Below are 19099 nucleotides of genomic sequence, written 5' to 3' on the forward strand. Positions count from 1 at the left end.
TATCACCATTACTGTAAAAACATTTCAAAAGCCAGACCCACCCAGTTAAAATGAATTTTATATTCTGAAAAGTAGCATATCTGAATTAGTTGTTTCTGCTTTATGATTTTATTGTCTGTCACCAGAATGCTGTGCCCTACAGAAACAAAAAGCTCATTGAATAGTACATACAGTTGACCCTTAAACAACACAGGTTTGAACAGTGAGGATCCGCTTACATGCAGAATTTTTTCACTGAATAAGAACTATAGTACTGCATGATTGGAAGTTAATTGAATCCAAGGACAAACGTGAACCAGGGACAAAAGGACAAACTATGAAGTTATAGGTGGATTTTGGACTGCTGAGGGTCAGCACCTTGAGTCCTCATTGTTCAGAGTCAGCTGTATTGTTCTACTTTCAGCTCTGTCCCACCTCAAAAATAAATATTGAAGAGTTTTGGTGTGGAGGAAAAGTAGGTAGCTGCACTGGGTAAAAGAAAGGCTCGGGCAAAATAGTAACATGGTCTAGCCTCTCAAACTGGATTGCCAGTCTGATTCTGCCTGAACTTCCTATTAACTGTACAGTGTTGGAGATGTAGCCTACGAGACTCCTCTGTTCATGGGACTCTCCAGGCAAGAATACTGTCGTGGGTTGCCATTTTCTTCTCCAAGGGATCGTCCCAACCCAGAGATTGAACCCAGATTGCCGAAGTTGCAGGTAGACTATTTACAGACTGAGCCACCAGGGAAGATACAAAGAAAGAAAGTGAAAAGGCTTGGAGAATATCCCTTTAAAAGAAAAAAAAAAAGAAATTTATTTATTTATTTTTGGCTGTGCTGGGTCTTCGTTGCTTCATGGCTCTTCTTTAGTTGCGGGGAGTGGGACTACTTTCGCTATGGTCCATGGGCTTCTCACTGTAGTGACTTCAGTTGCGGAGCACGGGCCCATGGGCCCTAGGGCTGTCCAGCTTCAGTAGTTGCAGCACGCGGGCTCTGTAGTTTTGCCTCCTGGGCTCTAGAGCACAGGCTCAGGAGTTGTGTGACACGCGCTTAGTTGCTCTGTGGTATGTTGGATCTTCCTAGACCCAGGACTGAATTCGTGTCTCCTGGATCGGCAGGTGATTCTTTACCACCGAGCCCCCAGGGAAGCCTGGAGAAGAGCCTTTTTAATAACTTTTCTGTGCCACAGGTTTTCACCTCTATTTTAGTATCTCTTCTATAAAGCTTTCTATGAAAATAATATTTGTAAACTTCCTATGAAGATGTTTTTAAAGTATTTTTTGAATACAAGTTAAAGATAGAAAGGGATCAACAATAATGGGTGATCTGATTTGATATATTGGCTACAAAAATAGTAATCAGTTTTTGGGCCTCCAGTCCTTTTCATCTGTCAATATAAAGTTAAGAAATGTAAAAAAAAGAGAAAGCAAAAGAACACAATACATCTAGTGAATTTACTGCAAGAATCTAGTTAAACCCTAAATGTATATGATTTGGGTTGGATCAGAGGCCATGTTTCTGGATGCCTCTGTCAAGTATGATTTGAACTAATTTGTTTTCAGCAGTGATTTCAAGGAGGCTACCCCTAAACATGTGTGTTTAGATTTTCTTTCTTTCAAAACAGTAGCTACCCAGCTATTACAATATTCAATCCAGAATCCACAGGTAAGCTAAATCAGAGACAATGCGTCTGTTGCTTTTAAACCTCCAATATGGGGCTGTTTCTCCAGGCAGCCATCAGATTTACACTTGTCTTTATTTTGCTTTGTTTGAATAAATTAATAGAAGTTTAATATGATGTGGGGTCTTCCCCAATGGCTCAGGAGCAGTAAGTATTTAAAGGGTCACTTACAAAAGGAAGCATTAATGATTCTTTTGAATATAAGTAAAAGTTCCTGAGTACTTACTATTTTGTAATACATTTGAATTCAGTTCAGTTTAGTTGCTCAGTCGTGTTCGACCCTTTGCGACCCCATGAATTGCAGCATGCCAGGCCTCCCTGTCCATCACCAACTCCCGGAGTTCACTCAAACTCATGTCCATCGAGTCGGTGATGCCATCCAGCCATCTCATCCTCTGTCGTCCCCTTCTCTTCCTGCCCCCAATCCCTCCCAGCATCATGGTCTTTTCCAATGAGTCAACTCTTCGCATGAGGTGGTCAAAGTATTGGAGTTTCAGCTTTAGCGTCATTCCTTCCAAAGAACACCCAGGGCTGATCTCCTTCAGAATGGACTGGTTGGATCTCCTTGCAGTCCTAGGGGCTCTCAAGAGTCTTCTCCAACACTATAGTTCAAAAGCATTAATTCTTTGGCGCTCAGCTTTCTTTACAGTCCAACTCTCACATCCATACATGACCACTGGAAAAACCATAGCCTTGCTAGACGGACCTTTGTTGGCAAAGTAATAGCTCTGCTTTTCAATATGCTATCTAAGTTGGTCATAACTTTCCTTCCAAGTAGTAAGCGTCTTTTAATTTCATGGCTGCAATCACCATCTGCTGTGATGGGAGATGGGAATTTTTGGTGTCAGCCTAAAACCCAGCATAAGGTCTTACACATGGATGCTGGGCAATACATGATAAATGACTGAATGACAGATAGCATTTTTTAAACTACATTTTAATACAGACATGTATTCTTGGTCTCTTTACCAGTTAGTTAATTTTACCTAGTGAAGTACATACTTGTCCACGATTTGCTCTGTTCCAGGCACTGTGTTAAGTGCTATCCGAATGTAACCTTGGTTAGTCTTCACAACAGTTTGTAAGGTGGATCCAGCTGTCCTCATGTCCATGACACACAGGAGGACTGAGGAACAAAAAGGTTACAGAGCTATCTGTCTGGGGTTAATCTGTCTGAACCACTATCCATACTGTGTGAAATGTGCTGGCATACACAGTTTACCAGCTACCCAGGCTTCTACCCTCCTCCAAGTATCCCATCTTGTGTGCAAAGGATATCACCCCCTAAAGGTTATATATTAAACCCAAATAGGGGACCATGATGGCTTCCTAAGTGGCTTAGCAGTAAAGAACCCACCTGCCTATGCAGGAGATGGAGGTTCGATACCTGGGTAGGGAAGATCCCTTGGAGAAGGAAATGGCAACCCACTCTGGTATTCTTGCCTGGGAAATCCCATGGACAGAGGAGCCTAGCAGGTTACAGTCCATGAGATCACAAAGAGTCAATCACGACTTAGTGACTAAACGACAAGGGGACTGCGATAGATGGACTAGGACTTTGCAAGAACTAGCTGTATTTCCTGCCACTTCTCAGAAACTGAACAGACAGAAATTTCAGACTACTCAGAAATTGTATAGACAGGACCTCTTGCTTTCTTTTCTCTCTTCTCACAGCAGAAGGCACTGGAGGCAGGCAGAGGCCAAGGTTTTAGATTTCATATGCAGGTTTCCAAGCCTTGTGCCTAAAGAACTGCAAGATTCCCATGTGCCTAGAGTCTCTCTTGCCAAGAGACTGACAGATTCTAGTCAATTGTTGTTTAGTTTCTCAGTCATGTCCTACTCTGCGACTCCATAAATAGTAGCCCACCAGGCTCCTCTCTCCCTGAGATTCTCCAGTCAAGAATACTGGAATGGGTTGCCATTTTCTCTTCCAGGGGATCCTCCCGCGGGCCCCAGGGATCAAACTGGTGTATCTTGAGTTGGCAGGTGGATTCTTTATCCCTGTGCCACCTGGGAAGCCATTCTGGTAAATATTCAACTGTGAAGAGCTGCTGGTCGTTTTTCAGTTGTGTGATTGAAGTTTCAAATATCCCTGGTATGGCTCTAGGGCTTGTGGTTTTATTGAACTTTGCTAGTATGTCACTGTTTACAAAGGTGAAATTGCAGAGTGAGCATATAAAGCAGCTGCAGTGTTTGTTACAGCAAGCAGTATTCAGGAAAGTGCTCTTTGCTGTGAGATGCCGTTTAAGATATCAGGGCTACCTTACACAGCCGCAAACCAACTTCCCCAACCTCATCCTACAATGTCCGTGTCTCCTTTCCCTCATAATTACATTTCACTTGGCTTCAATTTCCCTCTAAGTAACCTCAGCCTAGAAAATGCCAAGGCCTTTACAATTAAGAGATCTGTGGACCGTGTAATGCTAGCCTATTATGGAGACACAGCTCAGTTTTCTGATTTCCATTTGATAGAAAGCCAAAAGTCAGCCTTTCTTCAACTTATGGCACTTTTTCGCCTTGCTGAGTGAGACGTCTGAAACAATTCAGTGCATTTTAAGAGAAGATTAAGTTAGCAACATTCCTGATTGTACCAGTTGGACATTATCCTGCCTTATATAACATTCTTGATAAAAACCATATTGTAAAGTTTACATGAAAGGGGAGAGAATTTAGAGTGGTGAAAAAAGAAACCAGTGGCTCAAAGGAGGGAGGAGGTAAATTCCATGAGTACCTGCAGCTTGTGAGGCAGTGTGTTGGTATACTTTACTTTAAATGGATTGATATCCATTACTTTTAAAAAACATTTTTATAGATTTAAATTTTTTTTCAAAATTGGTATATTTTTTCAAGCTGTTTTTCAATCACTCAAATCACATTTGAATGCTAATTTCTACCTGGTGTGGTTGAGAACTGTTATTTTTCTTTACACTGTAACAACTCAAACATGCCTGGTCAAAGGTTTCACCTGCCTTGTGTTAAAAGTACAGATTTCCAGGCCCAGACTCCAGAGATTCTACCTCGCTTTTGGCATCCAGATATGCATATTTTTTTCCTTCAAGTTTTTTTTTTTTTTTTTACAAAGATGTTTTCATTTTATTTATTTTGGCTGCAGCACTCAGCTTATGGGATCTTCCTTCCCTGGCCACATGCTTGGCAGTGAAAGCATGGAGTCCTAACCACTGGACCATCAGGGAATGTCCGTCCTTTAAGTTCTTTTTGTAATAAAATTGTTCAAATTTGTATCTTCACTTAGCTTCAGCAGTTGTTAACATTGTCATTTTGTACTATGCTATGTACCGTTTGCTACTATAGACAGATGGATGGATGATAGATGGATGGATGGATGGATGAATAGGCAGCTGGATAGATAACTAGATAATTTAGCCCCTTTTCACTAAGGCACTCAATAATCTGTTCTAATTACTTTCTGTCACATATCTTTGACAGCAATCCCCAGGCTTAATATAGAAAGGAACAACATATGTTTAGTTAGAAATTTACACTCAACATACACCTGTCACATGGTTCATCACAATAATAAAGAAGTACTTTTTATTGTGAACAATGTCATACATACAAATATGCAAATTTAAACATACATCAGTTCAGTTCAGTTCAGTCGCTCAGTTGTGTCCGACTCTTCGAGACCCCATGAATTGCAGCACGCCAAGCCTCCCTGTCCATCACCAACTCCTGGAGTTCACTCAGACTCACGTGCATCGAGTCAGTGATGCCATCCAGCCATCTCATCCTCTGTAGTCCCCTTCTCCTCCTGCCCCCAATCCCTCCCAGCATCAGAGTCTTTTCCAATGAGTCAACTCTTCGCATGAGGGGGCCAAAGTACAGGAGTTTCAGCTTTAGCATCATTCCCTCCAAAGAAATCCCAGGGCTGATCTCCTTCAGAATGGACTGGTTGGATCTCCTTGCAGTCCAAGGGACTCAAAGAGTCTTCTCCAACACCACAGTTCAAAAGCATCAATTCTTCAGTGCTCAGCCTTCTTCACAGTCCAACTCTCACATCCATACATGAGCATTGGAAAAACCATAGCCTTGACTGGACGAACCTTTGTTGGCAAAGTGATGTCTCAGCTTTGAATATGCTATCTAGGTTGGTCATAACTTTCCTTCCAAGGAGTAAGCGTCTTTTAATTTCATGGCTGCAATCACCATCTGCAGTGATTTTGGAGCCCAAAAAAATAAAGTCAGCCACTGTTTCCACTGTTTCCCATCTATTTCCCATGAAGTGGTGGGACCGGATGCCATGATCTTTGTTTTCTGAATCTTGAGCTTTAAGCCAACTTTTTCACTATCTTCTTTCACTTTCATCAAGAGGCTTTTTAGTTCCTCTTCACTTTCTGCCATAAGGGTGGTGTCATCTGCATATCTGAGGTTATTGATATTTCTCCTGGCAATCTTGATTCCAGCTTGTGCTTTTTCCAGCCCAGCGTTTCTCATGATGTACTCTGCATATAAGTGAAATAAGCAGTCTGACAATATACAGCCTTGACGTACTCCTTTTCCTATTTGGAACCAGTCTGTTGTTCCATGTCCAGTTCTAACTGTTGCTTCCTGACCTGCATACAGATTTCTGAAGAGGCAGGTCAGGTGGTCTGGTATTCCCATCTCTTTCAGAATTTTCCACAGTTTATTGTGATCCACACAGTCAAAGGCTTTGGCATAGTCAATAAAGCAGAAATAGATGTTTTTCTGAAACTCTCTTGCTTTTTCCATGATCCAGTGGATGTTGGCAATCTGATCTCTGGTTCCTCTGCCTTTTCTAAAACCAGCTTGAACATCAGGAAGTTCACGGTTCACGTATTGCTGAAGCCTGGCTTGGAGAATTTTGAGCATTACTTTACTAGCGTGTGAGATGAGTGCAATTGTGCGGTAGTTTGAGCATTCTTTGGCATTGCCTTTACATATACTCTTTAAAAACTAGTTATAACCCATCACCCCTGTTCATACCACCCTGTTAGAACTAGAACATTAGCAGGAAGTTCAGACCCCTTGAGGATCAGAGCTGAATACTTGTCCCACATCACTTCTCCTCCATATGTAACCATTTTCCTGAATTTTGTGTTAATAATTCCCTAACTTTTTTTAAGTTTTCTCCCATACATGTATCAGAAAAAAGTTTTTGTTTCATTTTTCTGCTTTTTAATATTCTTAAATGGATTCATATGTGTTCGCCTATGACTTACTTTGTTTTTTTGTGTTGTAATTTTAAGCTACATCTATTGATGGGTATGACGGGGCTTCCCAGTTGACTCACTTGTAAAGAATCCACCTGTCAATGAAGGAGATGCAGGTTAGATCCCTGGGTCAGGAAAATCCCCTGGAGGAAGAAATGGCAATCCACTCCAGTATTTTTGCCTGGAAAATCTCACGGACAGAGGAGCCTGGTGGGCCACAAGTTAAAGGGGTTGAAACTAGTTGGACATGACTTAGTGGCTGAGTATGCACGCACACATGATGAGTATAACTGTACTTTGTTTTCTCTACAGTATACTCTTGTACTTTATGAATATACCAGATTTTATTTATCCAGTGTACAGTTGATAGAAATTGGAAATGTTTTCAGTTTCTTTTGATATGCAGTGTGTCAATAACATTCTTATGTATACCTGTGTGTACATGTGCAGTCACTTGAGGGTACAATCCTAGGAATGTCCAGAATTTAAGGTTCTAGAAAGGTATGGGCATTTCCCTAAACACCAGATATTACCATCATTAAAGGAATAGGACCAATTCCTAGAACTCTTGATTGGCCTGCAGTTGGGTCTGTATTTGCAGTGTGTACCAGGAAGCAGTTTTTACTTTTGTTATTGTTCAGTCACTAACTCATGTCCAACTCTTTGTGACACCATGGACTGCAGCATGCCAGGCTTCCCTGTCCTTCACTATATCCTGGAGTTTGCTCAGATTCACGTCCATTGAGTCGGTGATGCCATCCAACCATCTCATCCTCTCTTGCCCCCTCTCCTGCCTGCAATCTTTCCCAGCATCAGGGTCTTTTGTAAGGAGTTGGCTCTTCTCATCAGGTGTCCAAAGTATTGAAACTTCAGCTTCAGCCCTTCCAATGAATATTCAGGGTTGATTTCCTTTAGGATTGACTGGTTTTATCTTTCCTAGGACTCCAAGGGACTCTCAAGACTCTTCTCCAGTGCCATATTTCAGAAGCATCAGTTCTTTGGCACTCAGCCTTCTTTATGGTTCAACTCTCACATGGTTCAACTCTTGTATGTGACTACGGAAAAATAATAGCTTTTACTAGATGGACCTTTGTCGGCAAAGTGATGTCTCTGCTTTTTAGTACTGTGTCTAGGTTTGTTGTAGCTCTTCTTTCAAGGAGCAAGCATCTTTAATTTCATGGCTTCCCTAGTGGCTCAGACAGTAAAGGATCCACGTACGATGCAGGAGACACAGGTTCAGTCCCTGGGTTGGGAAGATCCTCTGGAGAAGGGAATGGCTGGCCACTCTAGTATCCTTGCCTAGAGAATTCCATTAACAGAAGAGCCTGGCCAACTACAGTCCATGAGCTCGTCAAGAGACAAACACTACTGAGTGACACTAACACTTTCACTTTTACTTTTAAGACACAATAAACTCCAGCTCCACAGAAGGAGAGGAACTGGTCGAAGACTGGTGGCCCAGACTTGGCAAGAGCCTAGAATCTACATACTGGCTTATGCAGTGGTGACATTCACTGGGTCAACTCAGTATCCATATTGACTACTCACTCATATAGTGTTCCAGTGCTTCTTTGACATATCTATTCTGTGTCGGTAACGTTCTACTCTACTTGAACAACACAAATGACCACATTCTGTACTCTGATAAGCAAAATGATTCATTGGAAAGAACATGGAAAGTACTTAGAAGTACTTAAGTTTAGCAACATTTTCCATTTATGTATCAGATGGTTTTTGTTTGTTTCTTCCACTATTACACTTTTATTTATTTTTTGTTTTCAATTTTTCTTTTATATTGGAGTATAGTTGATTAACAATGTTGTGTTAGTTTCAGATGTAGAGCAGAGTGATTTAGTTACATGTGTACCTGTATCTATTCTTTCTCAAATTCTTTTCTTATTTATGATACTAGAGAAAAAAACAATTCTCTTTGCCTACCCAACAGTAGATCTTTGTTGATTAGCTATTTTAAATACAGCCGTGTGTACATGTCAATTCCAAATGCCCAGTCTATTCCTCCCCCAACCTTTCCCCTCTGATTACCTTAAGTTTGTTGTCTAAGTCTCTGACTCTGTTTCTGTTTTGTACATGGTTGTTATATTTTTAGAGTCCACATAAAAGTGATACCATATATTTGTCTTTCTCTGCCTGACTTGCTTCATTGAGTATAATCTCCAGATCCACCTGTGTTGCTGCAAAGGGCATTATTTCATTCTTTTAATGACTGAATAATACTCCATTGTGTGTATGTATACACCACATCTTCTTTATCCATTCCTCTGATGATGGACATTTAGGCTTCTTCCATGTCTTGGCTATTGTAAACAGTGCTACAGTTAACTTTGGGGTGCATGTATCCTTTTGAAGCGTGTTTTTCTCCAGCTATATACTTAGAAGTGGGATTGCTGGATCATATAGTAGCCCTATTTTTAGTTTTTTAAGGCGTCTTCAGACTGTTCTCTACAGTGGCTGCACCAATTTACATTTCCACTAAGAGCATTGGAGGGCTTCCTTTTCTACACATCCTCTTCAGCGTTTATTGTTTGTAGATTTTTTGATTATGGCCATTCTGACTGGTGTGAAGTGAGACCTCAGTGTAGTTTTGATTTGCATTTCTCTAATAATTAGCGATGTTGAGCGTCTTTTCATGTGCCTGTTGGCCATTTGTATGTCTTCTTTGGAGAAATGTCTGTTTACATCTTCTGCCCAAGTTTTGATTGGGTTGTTTGTTTTTTCGATACTGAGCTGCACAAGCTATTGTAAATTTTGAAGATTAACCTCTTATTGGTTGCATTGTTCACACATATTTTCTCCTGTTCTGTGGGTTGTCCTTTCATTTTGTTTATAGTTTCCTTTGCTGTGCAAATTCGAGATAATACATGAAAAGTCCTCCGCCTTTTCCTGACAGTTGATAAGCATTCAGTATATTGTAGCTTTTGATGATGTTCTCTCTTTGTCATCACACAGAACTAAGAAACCTGAAATATTGAAATTCCTTTCTCTAATAATAATCTTTTCCCCTTGACTGAATTAATGGAATCTCTCTCCTAACCCACCTCTTGTTTCAAATATCATCTCAACATTTTTACTTCTCTGAATTATTCTCATAATGTTCACCTACACATATTTTTGACTTAAATGTTTAACTTGTCTTCTTTTAGCCTTATCTTAAACATAACACGTCTTGATTTAAACTTTTGATTCCTACCTTCCTCAGTCCGCAATATTTTCCCACCATCTTCCTCTCTAGTTCAGCTACTGGCATCACCATCAACTTAGATAACCTGGGTTAAAAAGTGAGACTCATCCTTGATTCCTCTCTGTACTGAGTCCATCAGCAACTCCTGTAGGTTCTGCTCCCAAATCTTTTAATGCGTCTGACCACATCTGACCCTCTCCCTGTCACCTCCAGTCTAAACCAGCATCAGTTCTCATGTAAATTACTGCTGCCATCCCTCCCCCACTGCTTCTACTCCTGCACCCTTGAGATAAAGTTTAAATAGATCTGATCACTCCACTGATTAAAGTCTCCTAAAGACTCCCCCACTGCAATTACAACAGATTCCACACATTTTACCATGAGTTTTAAGTATGATCAGACTTCTATCTCCACCTCTGACCTTGGTTCTCTTCTTTCCCTGTGTCCCTGTCACACCTGAACTCTTTCTCTCCCTTGAGTATCACAAAGCTTACTGTTATCTCAGGGCCTTCTCATTCAACTTTCTTGTCTTTCTGGAACTCTTCCCTATGGTTCAGCTAGCTGAAAGGTCACCTCCTGAGAGAGGCTTTCTCTGACCCTTGGGGGCCATCCATGTTTTCACTACTTTAACTTTGTTTTCTTCATAACTGTACTATCTACATTTAATCTTAAATATTTGTTGATGTGTTCCACCCCACTGGAATATAATTTCTAGCAGAGTGCCCATCTAGTTTACTGCTGTATTTTCAACACCACATAGAAAATAGGTGCTAGGGAAATATTCGGAGAAGGCAATGGCACCCAACTCCAGTACTCTTGCTTGGAAAATCCCATGGACGGAGGAGCCTGGTGGGCTGCAGTCCATGGGGTCGCTAAGAGTCGGACACGACTGAGCGGCTTCACTTTCACTTCTCACTTTCATGCATTGTAGAAGGAAATGGCAACCCACTCCAGTGTTCTTGCCTGGAGAATCCCAGGGACGGCGGAGCCCGGTGGGCTACCGTCTATGGGGTCGCACAGAGTCGGACACGACTGAAGCATTTAGCAGCAGTAGCAGCAGCAGGGAAATATTTGTTGAATTAATGAAGGAATGAATGAAAGATAACTAGAGACTAAAAGAATTATAGAACTTCTTACATGTATCACTGATTAATAACAGTAACTGTAAATGTATAAGGTAAAATTTTGTTTGTTTGTTTTCAGGTTTAATTGGAATTCTTCAAAATGTCTGGTAAGTTTTTGTGAATACATTTTAATATGCTGTATTTTCAATTGTGAATTGTGTGATTCCTTTCCTTAAAAAATTGGAGTCTATTTCCTTTTGAAGTTACTTATTTGTGTTTAATATTTGAAGACTATATATACATATACATTTATTTATTCATTTATATATATGAACATTCTTATTTATCTTTGACAGAAAAGGATTAAAAAGGATTTAGAGTGGCATATAGGTAATGAAAAACTCTGATTGTACATGGGGGCAAATTAGGTAAAGGAAAAATGCAGATGGGAAAGTAAGTCTGCAAAGAGGTAATAGTTAAAAATATATTTATAGGTTGATATCTAATATACATACTGAGTTGCTTTTTATAAGAAATGAGTATATTTAATATTGGTTGTGTTCATTGATGCATACCAACAGAAAAAATGAATATATTCTCTAATCATATTATCATTCCCATTGTAAACCATGTACCACCTTTCTCACCCCTAAGATATAATCCCCACAGCCCCTAAGAAACCTGCAGATGAAACAGAGAATCAAATAACATCACCTGATCCAAGGCCTGGTGCCCCTCCTGAGTACAGTTCCAGTTTTGTACCAGGTAGGTTAAATATTTGGAAAGAATCTTTCCCCTCTCCAGAAAACCATCCTCATAGTTAAGATTGCTTTTTAAATTAACTAATTAATTAATTGAAACATTCAATAAATAAATATTTAATGCCTACAGGGGCCAAGTAGTTTACTAGATGTTAATTAGAATCATATTCCTGTCTTCATAGGATTTATAGGCAACTAAGGAAGAAAATTGTACAAACATTGATGGCACTCTTTTTGCTTAAGAATGAAGAGAATGTTGTAAGTGCGCAAAGGCAGTAACTACCTCTATGGGGGATTGGAGGGAATCACTGAGGAAATCAAGTTTTCCTGGCACAATGAGGAATTTCTCAATCAAAGGAAAGAACACTGTGTCCAAAAGCTCGTGGTCATGTTGGTCTGGTCTGAGGCATTCATGGGACAAACGCCAGGAGAAGTGCAGAACAGTGGAGGCAAATGGCTTCAAGTTCTGATTAAGGAGCTTGTTGTTCTGCAAATATTTTTGTAAGTCTGAAAACTCATACTGTATTCAGGGACTCAGGAAAATGGATGCTCATAAGTATGTGGCAGTATGTACCTTTTTAAAAATTAAATCGTCTTTTGACTGAGGAAGTACTTTTAATCAGGATTATATTCAAATACATTTTAATGATTTAGAAAATGATAAAGTGTAGTGCTATTTCTTTATATATTTAAGCATATGTTTTGAGATAGAAACAAGTGAGTTAGGCTGTGGAAGCGCAGAAGAAACCCTGGTATCCACAGGATACTGGCAAGGGTGTTCTCTTGGCTGCAGACATACGATCCATGGAGCTCAGGTAGCCTTTGTCTCTGCAGTGCTTTCTGAAGTTAGGGCTTCCTTTTCCTCTTTCCCTCATGTGTATGTGTGTTATGTGAATCTGAGCATACAGCCCCTGTATAACCCCTCATTACTGCTTAATGCCTGCTAAATCCAAATTTTTGACAACCCTGGGTCATAATTTCACTGTATCTGACCATTACTCTATATTTTACCTCAATGACTATCAAATTATCTACATAATCTATCTTATATTCACCAGTCGCTCTATATCCAAGTACCTAGGTTATACTGGAACAGAAACTCTACCATTTCTAAGAAGTAAGTGTTGGCTATAAATCATGTTCTGTTCATCTGGGAAAGTGTCTGTCTGTTCCCTTCTGTATCAAAAAATTAGCAAGAAAGCAGGATACAGCCTTCAAGTTAAACGAGTAGGTAAGTTGAAAAATATTATGATGAAGAGCATGCGACTAATGAATTTTCAGTTATGAGAATCGGCAACAAAAATTTACTGTGATCACCATCTAGTGGCTGAACAATATACTTACTTATACTGATGCAAATTGTATCCCCTTAATACGCTTTAGCGTCTGAGCCACTGGGAAGCCCTAATTCGCATTAAGGAACTGGAAATACAATATTTGAAATACTTAGCTTTAATGAATTTCCTAAGGTTCAATTATATATTCCATTTGCATTATATTACTGGATATTTATTCCCACGGAAAATAATTTTGACCCAAACATATTTAAAAGAATAGTTAATAAAGAAACCTTTGTTATGTATAGTCTATTGAAAGAGAAAATGACATATATTTTTAAAGTAAAAAAGGATAATAATAGTCAAAATGACTAAGAAAATACAAATTCCATAAAGCAGTATTTCTCACACTAATAATGGTAGGACAATGCTCCATAGCAAAGTTATACAAAGTTAAACATGTTTTATTGTGTTGTGTTTTCTTGCAGAACAATCAGAACTTTTAAAAGCAGTTTTAAAGCTTAAAAGGGAGTATAAAACACCTACCATTTCCCACACATATTATGCTCTTGTCTTAACATCTCAGAATAATGCATTCTTAGAAATCATTTGATTATATATATTTTTATATAATTTTTTAGAAATATAGTCTCTATACTGTATAGCACCATAATCTAAATTGTAATTTTCTTGCTAATTTATTGATCTTCAAATTTTTTTCCATGAGGTATTTTTATCCTAAGATTACATGGTTAATACCACAATAATTAATCATCAACTCATTAAAATGATATAACAATTAGTATTTTTGAGATAGTTTATATGACATTGTTGTTTTTTAATAATAGTTCTAAAGAGGAGAGAGATACCCAATATCTAGCTCAGTTTGGGTACTCTTGAATACAGTTCTTAAAGAAATTGAAAGTATTTCGTTGGCCAAAAAATGTGTTCAGTTTTAAGTACAAATAAAAAGCATATGTGTCATTTTCACCAAGAATTTTATTGAATAATATGTTCCCAAACTAAATGAACTTTTTGGCCAACCCAATATGTTCTTTACAACAAACTGAATTTTCTCCATTTTTTCTAAAGACATTAGCTCTTTTTTCTTATTTAGCTCTAATTTGACATTGTTTCTAGTTGCCATTATTTTCCTTTAGTCTCTCCTGAGTCTGTCTCTCTCAAGAGCTCTGTGTAAACCACACTTAGAAACTGGTTTTCCCAGAGATCCTTGGTCTGATTCCCTGTCCAGCCCCCGGCTGCACCAGCCTGTCCCCTCTCATCTCATCCATTTACCTGTCTTTTTACACTCTCTTTAGTAATCTTGGGAATATCCCATGGTTTCATTTGCTTTTAACCACTTATGAATCCCTTTGTTGTTGTTTAGTTGCTAAGTTGTGTCTGACTCTTGTGACTCTGTAGCCCACCAGGCTCCTCTGTCTATGGATTTTCCTATCCAAGAATACTGAAGTGAGTTGCCATATCCTTTTTCAGGGACTCTTCCCAGCCCAGGGATTGAACCCTTGTCTCCTGCATTGCTGGCAGATTCTTTACCACTGAGCCAACAGGGAAGCCCTAGGAATCCTTCAGCTCGCACCCAAATCAGTCTCCCCTGCTCTAAACTTACATTTCCACCCGCCTGTAGACCACTTGCCCTTAGTGACCTGGGATCTCAAACTCAGTGATCCTCAATACATCTTTGGCATCTTGTTCCTAAACACATACCCTCTATTCTTTCTCTACACTGGACTCCTACAGTCAGAAACGTGAGACCCTTTCCTCATATCATCTGTTACCAAGACAATATGTCTCTTTAATGTCGATCATTGTTTTTCCACTTTCTATTCCTTTCATCATTATTAAATTTCCTTACCTCCCATCTAGACTCCTTCAGGCACCTCCTGTGTCATCCAGCCTTCCTATTCATAAAGGCTCTAAATGTAAAACTGGTCACTCCAGTTTGCATGTTATCAGCATAAAGTCCTTTGCACAGAGTAGAGGTCTTTCATCATCATCCCTTCCTCCCCACCTTCCTTTCTGCTTTGTTTGCTAAATCTTCACACATGGCCTTTACCCATGTGGTACTGAGCTTTCCCTGTGCAGCTGCTCGTTTTGTGCCTGTTCTGTCTAAAACCTTTCTCACTCATAAAGATGCTAACTGTCATCTTTAGCATCACGTGTCAGCACTTACATCATAGGGTATCTCCTCTGCCTCAGTTCCTTGCCCCTCCTCTTTAATCCCTTCATCTACTATGCGTCTACCTATGTGAGTGTTATAGACCTAGGTCCTCGGACTATTTAATAAATAGAAATTGATAAGACGCCAGATGAGAAATTCAAACAGGGCTTACTGAGGCTCATGCTACAGCAGGAGGGAGTGAGAACAAGTAACAGGTGCCAAGTAGGTAAGCTGGTTCCTTAAATGGAGTGAGGGAAGGGGTGAATCTGTGGGTTGGACAGGAAGCATAGCTTAGGTTAGCCCACCCCCTTGGCTGTGCTGTGTGCAGAAATCATGGGCAGTCTTCTGCTTTTGCATACATAAGGTTGTATTTTCTTATGGTATATTTTAGTTTCTATAAGATTTTAGTAATAGCCCCATTTTCATTCCTGATTTTAATAATTGAAGTCTGTTTTTTCCCTTGGTTAGTGTGGCTTAAGGTTTCTCAATTTGTTGATCTTTTAAAAGAACCTACTTTTGGTTTTGTTGATTTTGTCTATTTTTATTTTTTCATTTCACTCTCTTCTATTTCAATCTTTATCATTTCCTCCTGATGGCTTTGAGTTTGGTTTATTTCTAAGGTGGAAAGTTAGGTTACTGGTTTGAGATATTTCTTTCTTTCTTTCTTTTTGGCTGCAAGGGTCTTTGTTGCTCCCCTTGGGCTTTCTCTAGTTGCAGGGGCTATTTTTTGTGGTGTGTGGGCATCTCATTGTGGTGGCTTCTTTCAACGCAAAGCACAGGCTTTAGGGCACACAGGCTTTCAATAATTGTGGCCCATGAGCTTAGTCGCTCCAAGGCATGTGGAATCTTCCTAGAGCAGAAAACAAACCCATTTCTCCTGCATTGTTCTTAATCACTGGACCACCAGGGAAGTCTAAGATATTTCTTTTTTAATGTTGGTGTTTACAGCTATAAATTGCCCTCTAGGCACTGTTTCAGCTACATCCCATAAGCTTTGGTATATTGTGTTTTTGTTTTATTCATCTCAAATTATTTTCTAATTTCCCTCATGATTTTTTTTATCCCTTTGATAATTTAGGAGTAAATTATTTTATTTCCTCATATTTGTGATTTCCCAAATTTCCTTCTGTTATTATTGATATCTGGTTTTACTCCATTGTAATAGAATACATTTTGTTTGGGTTTCAGATGTCTTAAATTTATTGAGACTTGTCTTATGGCCCAGCCAATAGGTCTGTCTTTGAGAAGGTTCTGTGTGCATTTGAGAAGAATGTTTTAAAGTTTATTGGTGGGTCAAGTGTTCTATACATTCTGTTATGTCTAGTTTCATTTGTAGTGTTTCATTCGTAGTGTTTCACACTTCTGTTTCCTTTTTGATCTCCTGCTCATGTATTCTACCCATTATTGTGAATGGGGTATTGCAATCTCTAACTATTATTTGTTGAATTGCCTATTTCACTTTATATTTGTCAGTTTTTGCTTGATATATTTTGAAATTCTGTTTTTAGGTATATATAATTGTTACGTCTTCTTGACAGAGTGCCACTTCTGTTATTATAAAATATTGTACTCTTGCCTGGAAAATCCCATGGGTGGTGGAGCCTGGTAGGCTGTAGTCCATGGGGTCACTAAGAGTCGGACATGGCTGAGCGACTTCACTTTCACTTTTCACTTTCATGCATTGGAGGAGGAAATGGCAGCCCACTCCAGTACTCTTGCCTGGAGAATCCCAGGGACGGGGGAGCCTGGTTGGCTTCCATCTATGGGATCGCACAGAGTTGGACACGACTGAAGCGACTTAGCAGCAGCAGCAGCAGCAATAGTTTTCATCTTAAAAGAAATTTTATCTGACATGAGTATGATTATTTCACTAATTTTTATTAATGAAGTACTAATACATGCTACAACATTGATGAACCTTAAAAATATGCCACAAAGAGCAACCAGGTACGAAGGCTATGTGTTACATGATTTTATTTATATGAAATGTCCAGATTAGGCAAATTTGTGGAGGTAGGAGTTTCCAGGGCCTGAGAGAAAGGTGGGGAATGATTGGAAATTGGTAAAGGATTTTTTAGCAGGTGATGAAACTATTCTGGAGTTAGAGACTAGTCTTTAAAAGAACCCCTTTGACGTTAAGTAGACCTTACTATCTTTCTGACCTTAAACAATGTGTGTATGTGCTTAGTAGTTGCTCAGTTGTGTGACTCTTTGCCACCCCATGGACTGCAACCTGCCAGGCTCCTCTGTCCATGGGGATTCTCCAGGCAAGAATACTGTAGTGGACTGCCACGCCCTCCTCCAAGGGATCTTCCCAACCCAGGGATCGATCCCAGGTCTCCCCCATTGCAGGCATATTCTTTACCATCTGAGCCACCAGAGAAGACCTTAAACAATAGTAGCAATAAACATAATAGGAAAAAATTTACCATTCTATTATATGCTAGGCCTGGCATTAATCTTCCTACAACCCAGTGAAGTAGGAATATTATCATCTCCAAAGAAGGAAACTAATGCATAAAGGCTAGCATGTTAACTTGATATTTCAACCTTACTTCTGTGCCTCTGAAATGGGAATAATTACTTCATAAGATTTAAGAGGATTAAATGAGTTAAGGTATAAATCCTTTTAGTGCATTTTGGTACATTCTATATACTCATAAAATGGAACACCTTGTTATTTTTAAGTGGAAGTTGTGTGATCCATATCATTTCCATGTAAACACCATATATTGTAGCATTCATAATGTATAATTCTTCCATTTGTTTTTGAATGCAGGGCCCCCTGGACTGGCTATCCCCCCACCTGCAGGCTACCCAGGAGGCTTGCCTATGGGATACTATGGTCCACATCATCCCAGTACCTTCCCCCTGTACATGCAGACTGGGAGTATCTGCCCCATCCAGTACCAGCCTGGAAAATATCCTGCACCACAATTTTCTGCTCCAGTAGTATGGATGCCAATGCCAACTCCCATACCACACTGCCCTCCGGGTCTGGAATGCCTAGCCCAGGTACTCCACACAAATCCAAATTGTTTTCTTACAAAGTATGACTAGAGATCCAAGAAGAAGAGACTAGATAGAGTACATAAAGGTGATGGGTCAGAGATGACAGATGTTTAATTTTTGTGACTATAAGAATGATGATGACAATTTCAGGAATGGGAATGGGGAAAAAAGAAGATATGGATTTTTTTTGGTGGTACGAATATGACTCTCCTGAAGGGTCTATGCTGAATTTTAAGATATTCACGATGTCCTGTTGAACACAGTTTAAAAAATAGGAATAGGAATAGCAGAAAGTCTATTAAGATGTTAATTAGGTTGCCATTTGTTTAGAAGTAAAGGGTGAACAACAATAAAAGCAGTGTTACGAAGAACAGAGGACAGTGAGTGAATCACTCAATGCCTTAGACCTTTGCTTTTTCTCACTACCCATAGTTTTCATCAGCCAGTCCTGTCACCTCACAAAACATACAATGTAAATAAAAATAAAAGCCAGCCAAGAATATTGTCCATATGCTTGGAAAGGTGAAGGCAAAAGGAGAAGGGGATGGCAGAGGATGAGATGGTTATATAGCATCATCAACTCAATGGATATGAATTTGAGCAAACTCTGGGAGACAATGGAGGACAGGGGAGCTTGGCATACTGCAGTCCATGGAGTCTCAAGGAGTCAGACACAACGTAGCAACTAAACAACAATAACAAGGATATTGTTTCAGGCCAAGTTCCAGAGAACCCTTTTTCACAACATAGAGA

At 39.5% G+C, this 19099-nt stretch overlaps 1 protein-coding gene across 4 annotated transcripts in view; it reads left to right on the plus strand.

The window, feature by feature from the left end:
• The window catches only part of PLSCR4 (phospholipid scramblase 4), a 38848-nt gene that overhangs the window by 9296 nt on the left and 10453 nt on the right, over positions 1 to 19099 (plus strand). For 2 of the 4 annotated variants that reach the window (XM_055569412.1, XM_055569411.1), the window contains exons 2-4: positions 11257 to 11284; positions 11772 to 11882; positions 18114 to 18349. In XM_055569412.1, the coding sequence (XP_055425387.1) occupies positions 11278 to 11284; positions 11772 to 11882; positions 18114 to 18349 (354 nt within the window). In that variant the 5' untranslated portion in view covers positions 11257 to 11277. Of the gene's footprint in view, positions 1 to 11256; positions 11285 to 11771; positions 11883 to 12060; positions 12137 to 16513; positions 16623 to 18113; positions 18350 to 19099 lie in introns of those variants that run through there. The other 2 variants (XM_055569414.1, XM_055569415.1) reach the window with 2 other exon arrangements.

Source organism: Bubalus kerabau, chromosome 2, assembly GCF_029407905.1.
Source record: "Bubalus kerabau isolate K-KA32 ecotype Philippines breed swamp buffalo chromosome 2, PCC_UOA_SB_1v2, whole genome shotgun sequence".
NCBI lineage: Eukaryota > Metazoa > Chordata > Mammalia > Artiodactyla > Bovidae > Bubalus > Bubalus kerabau.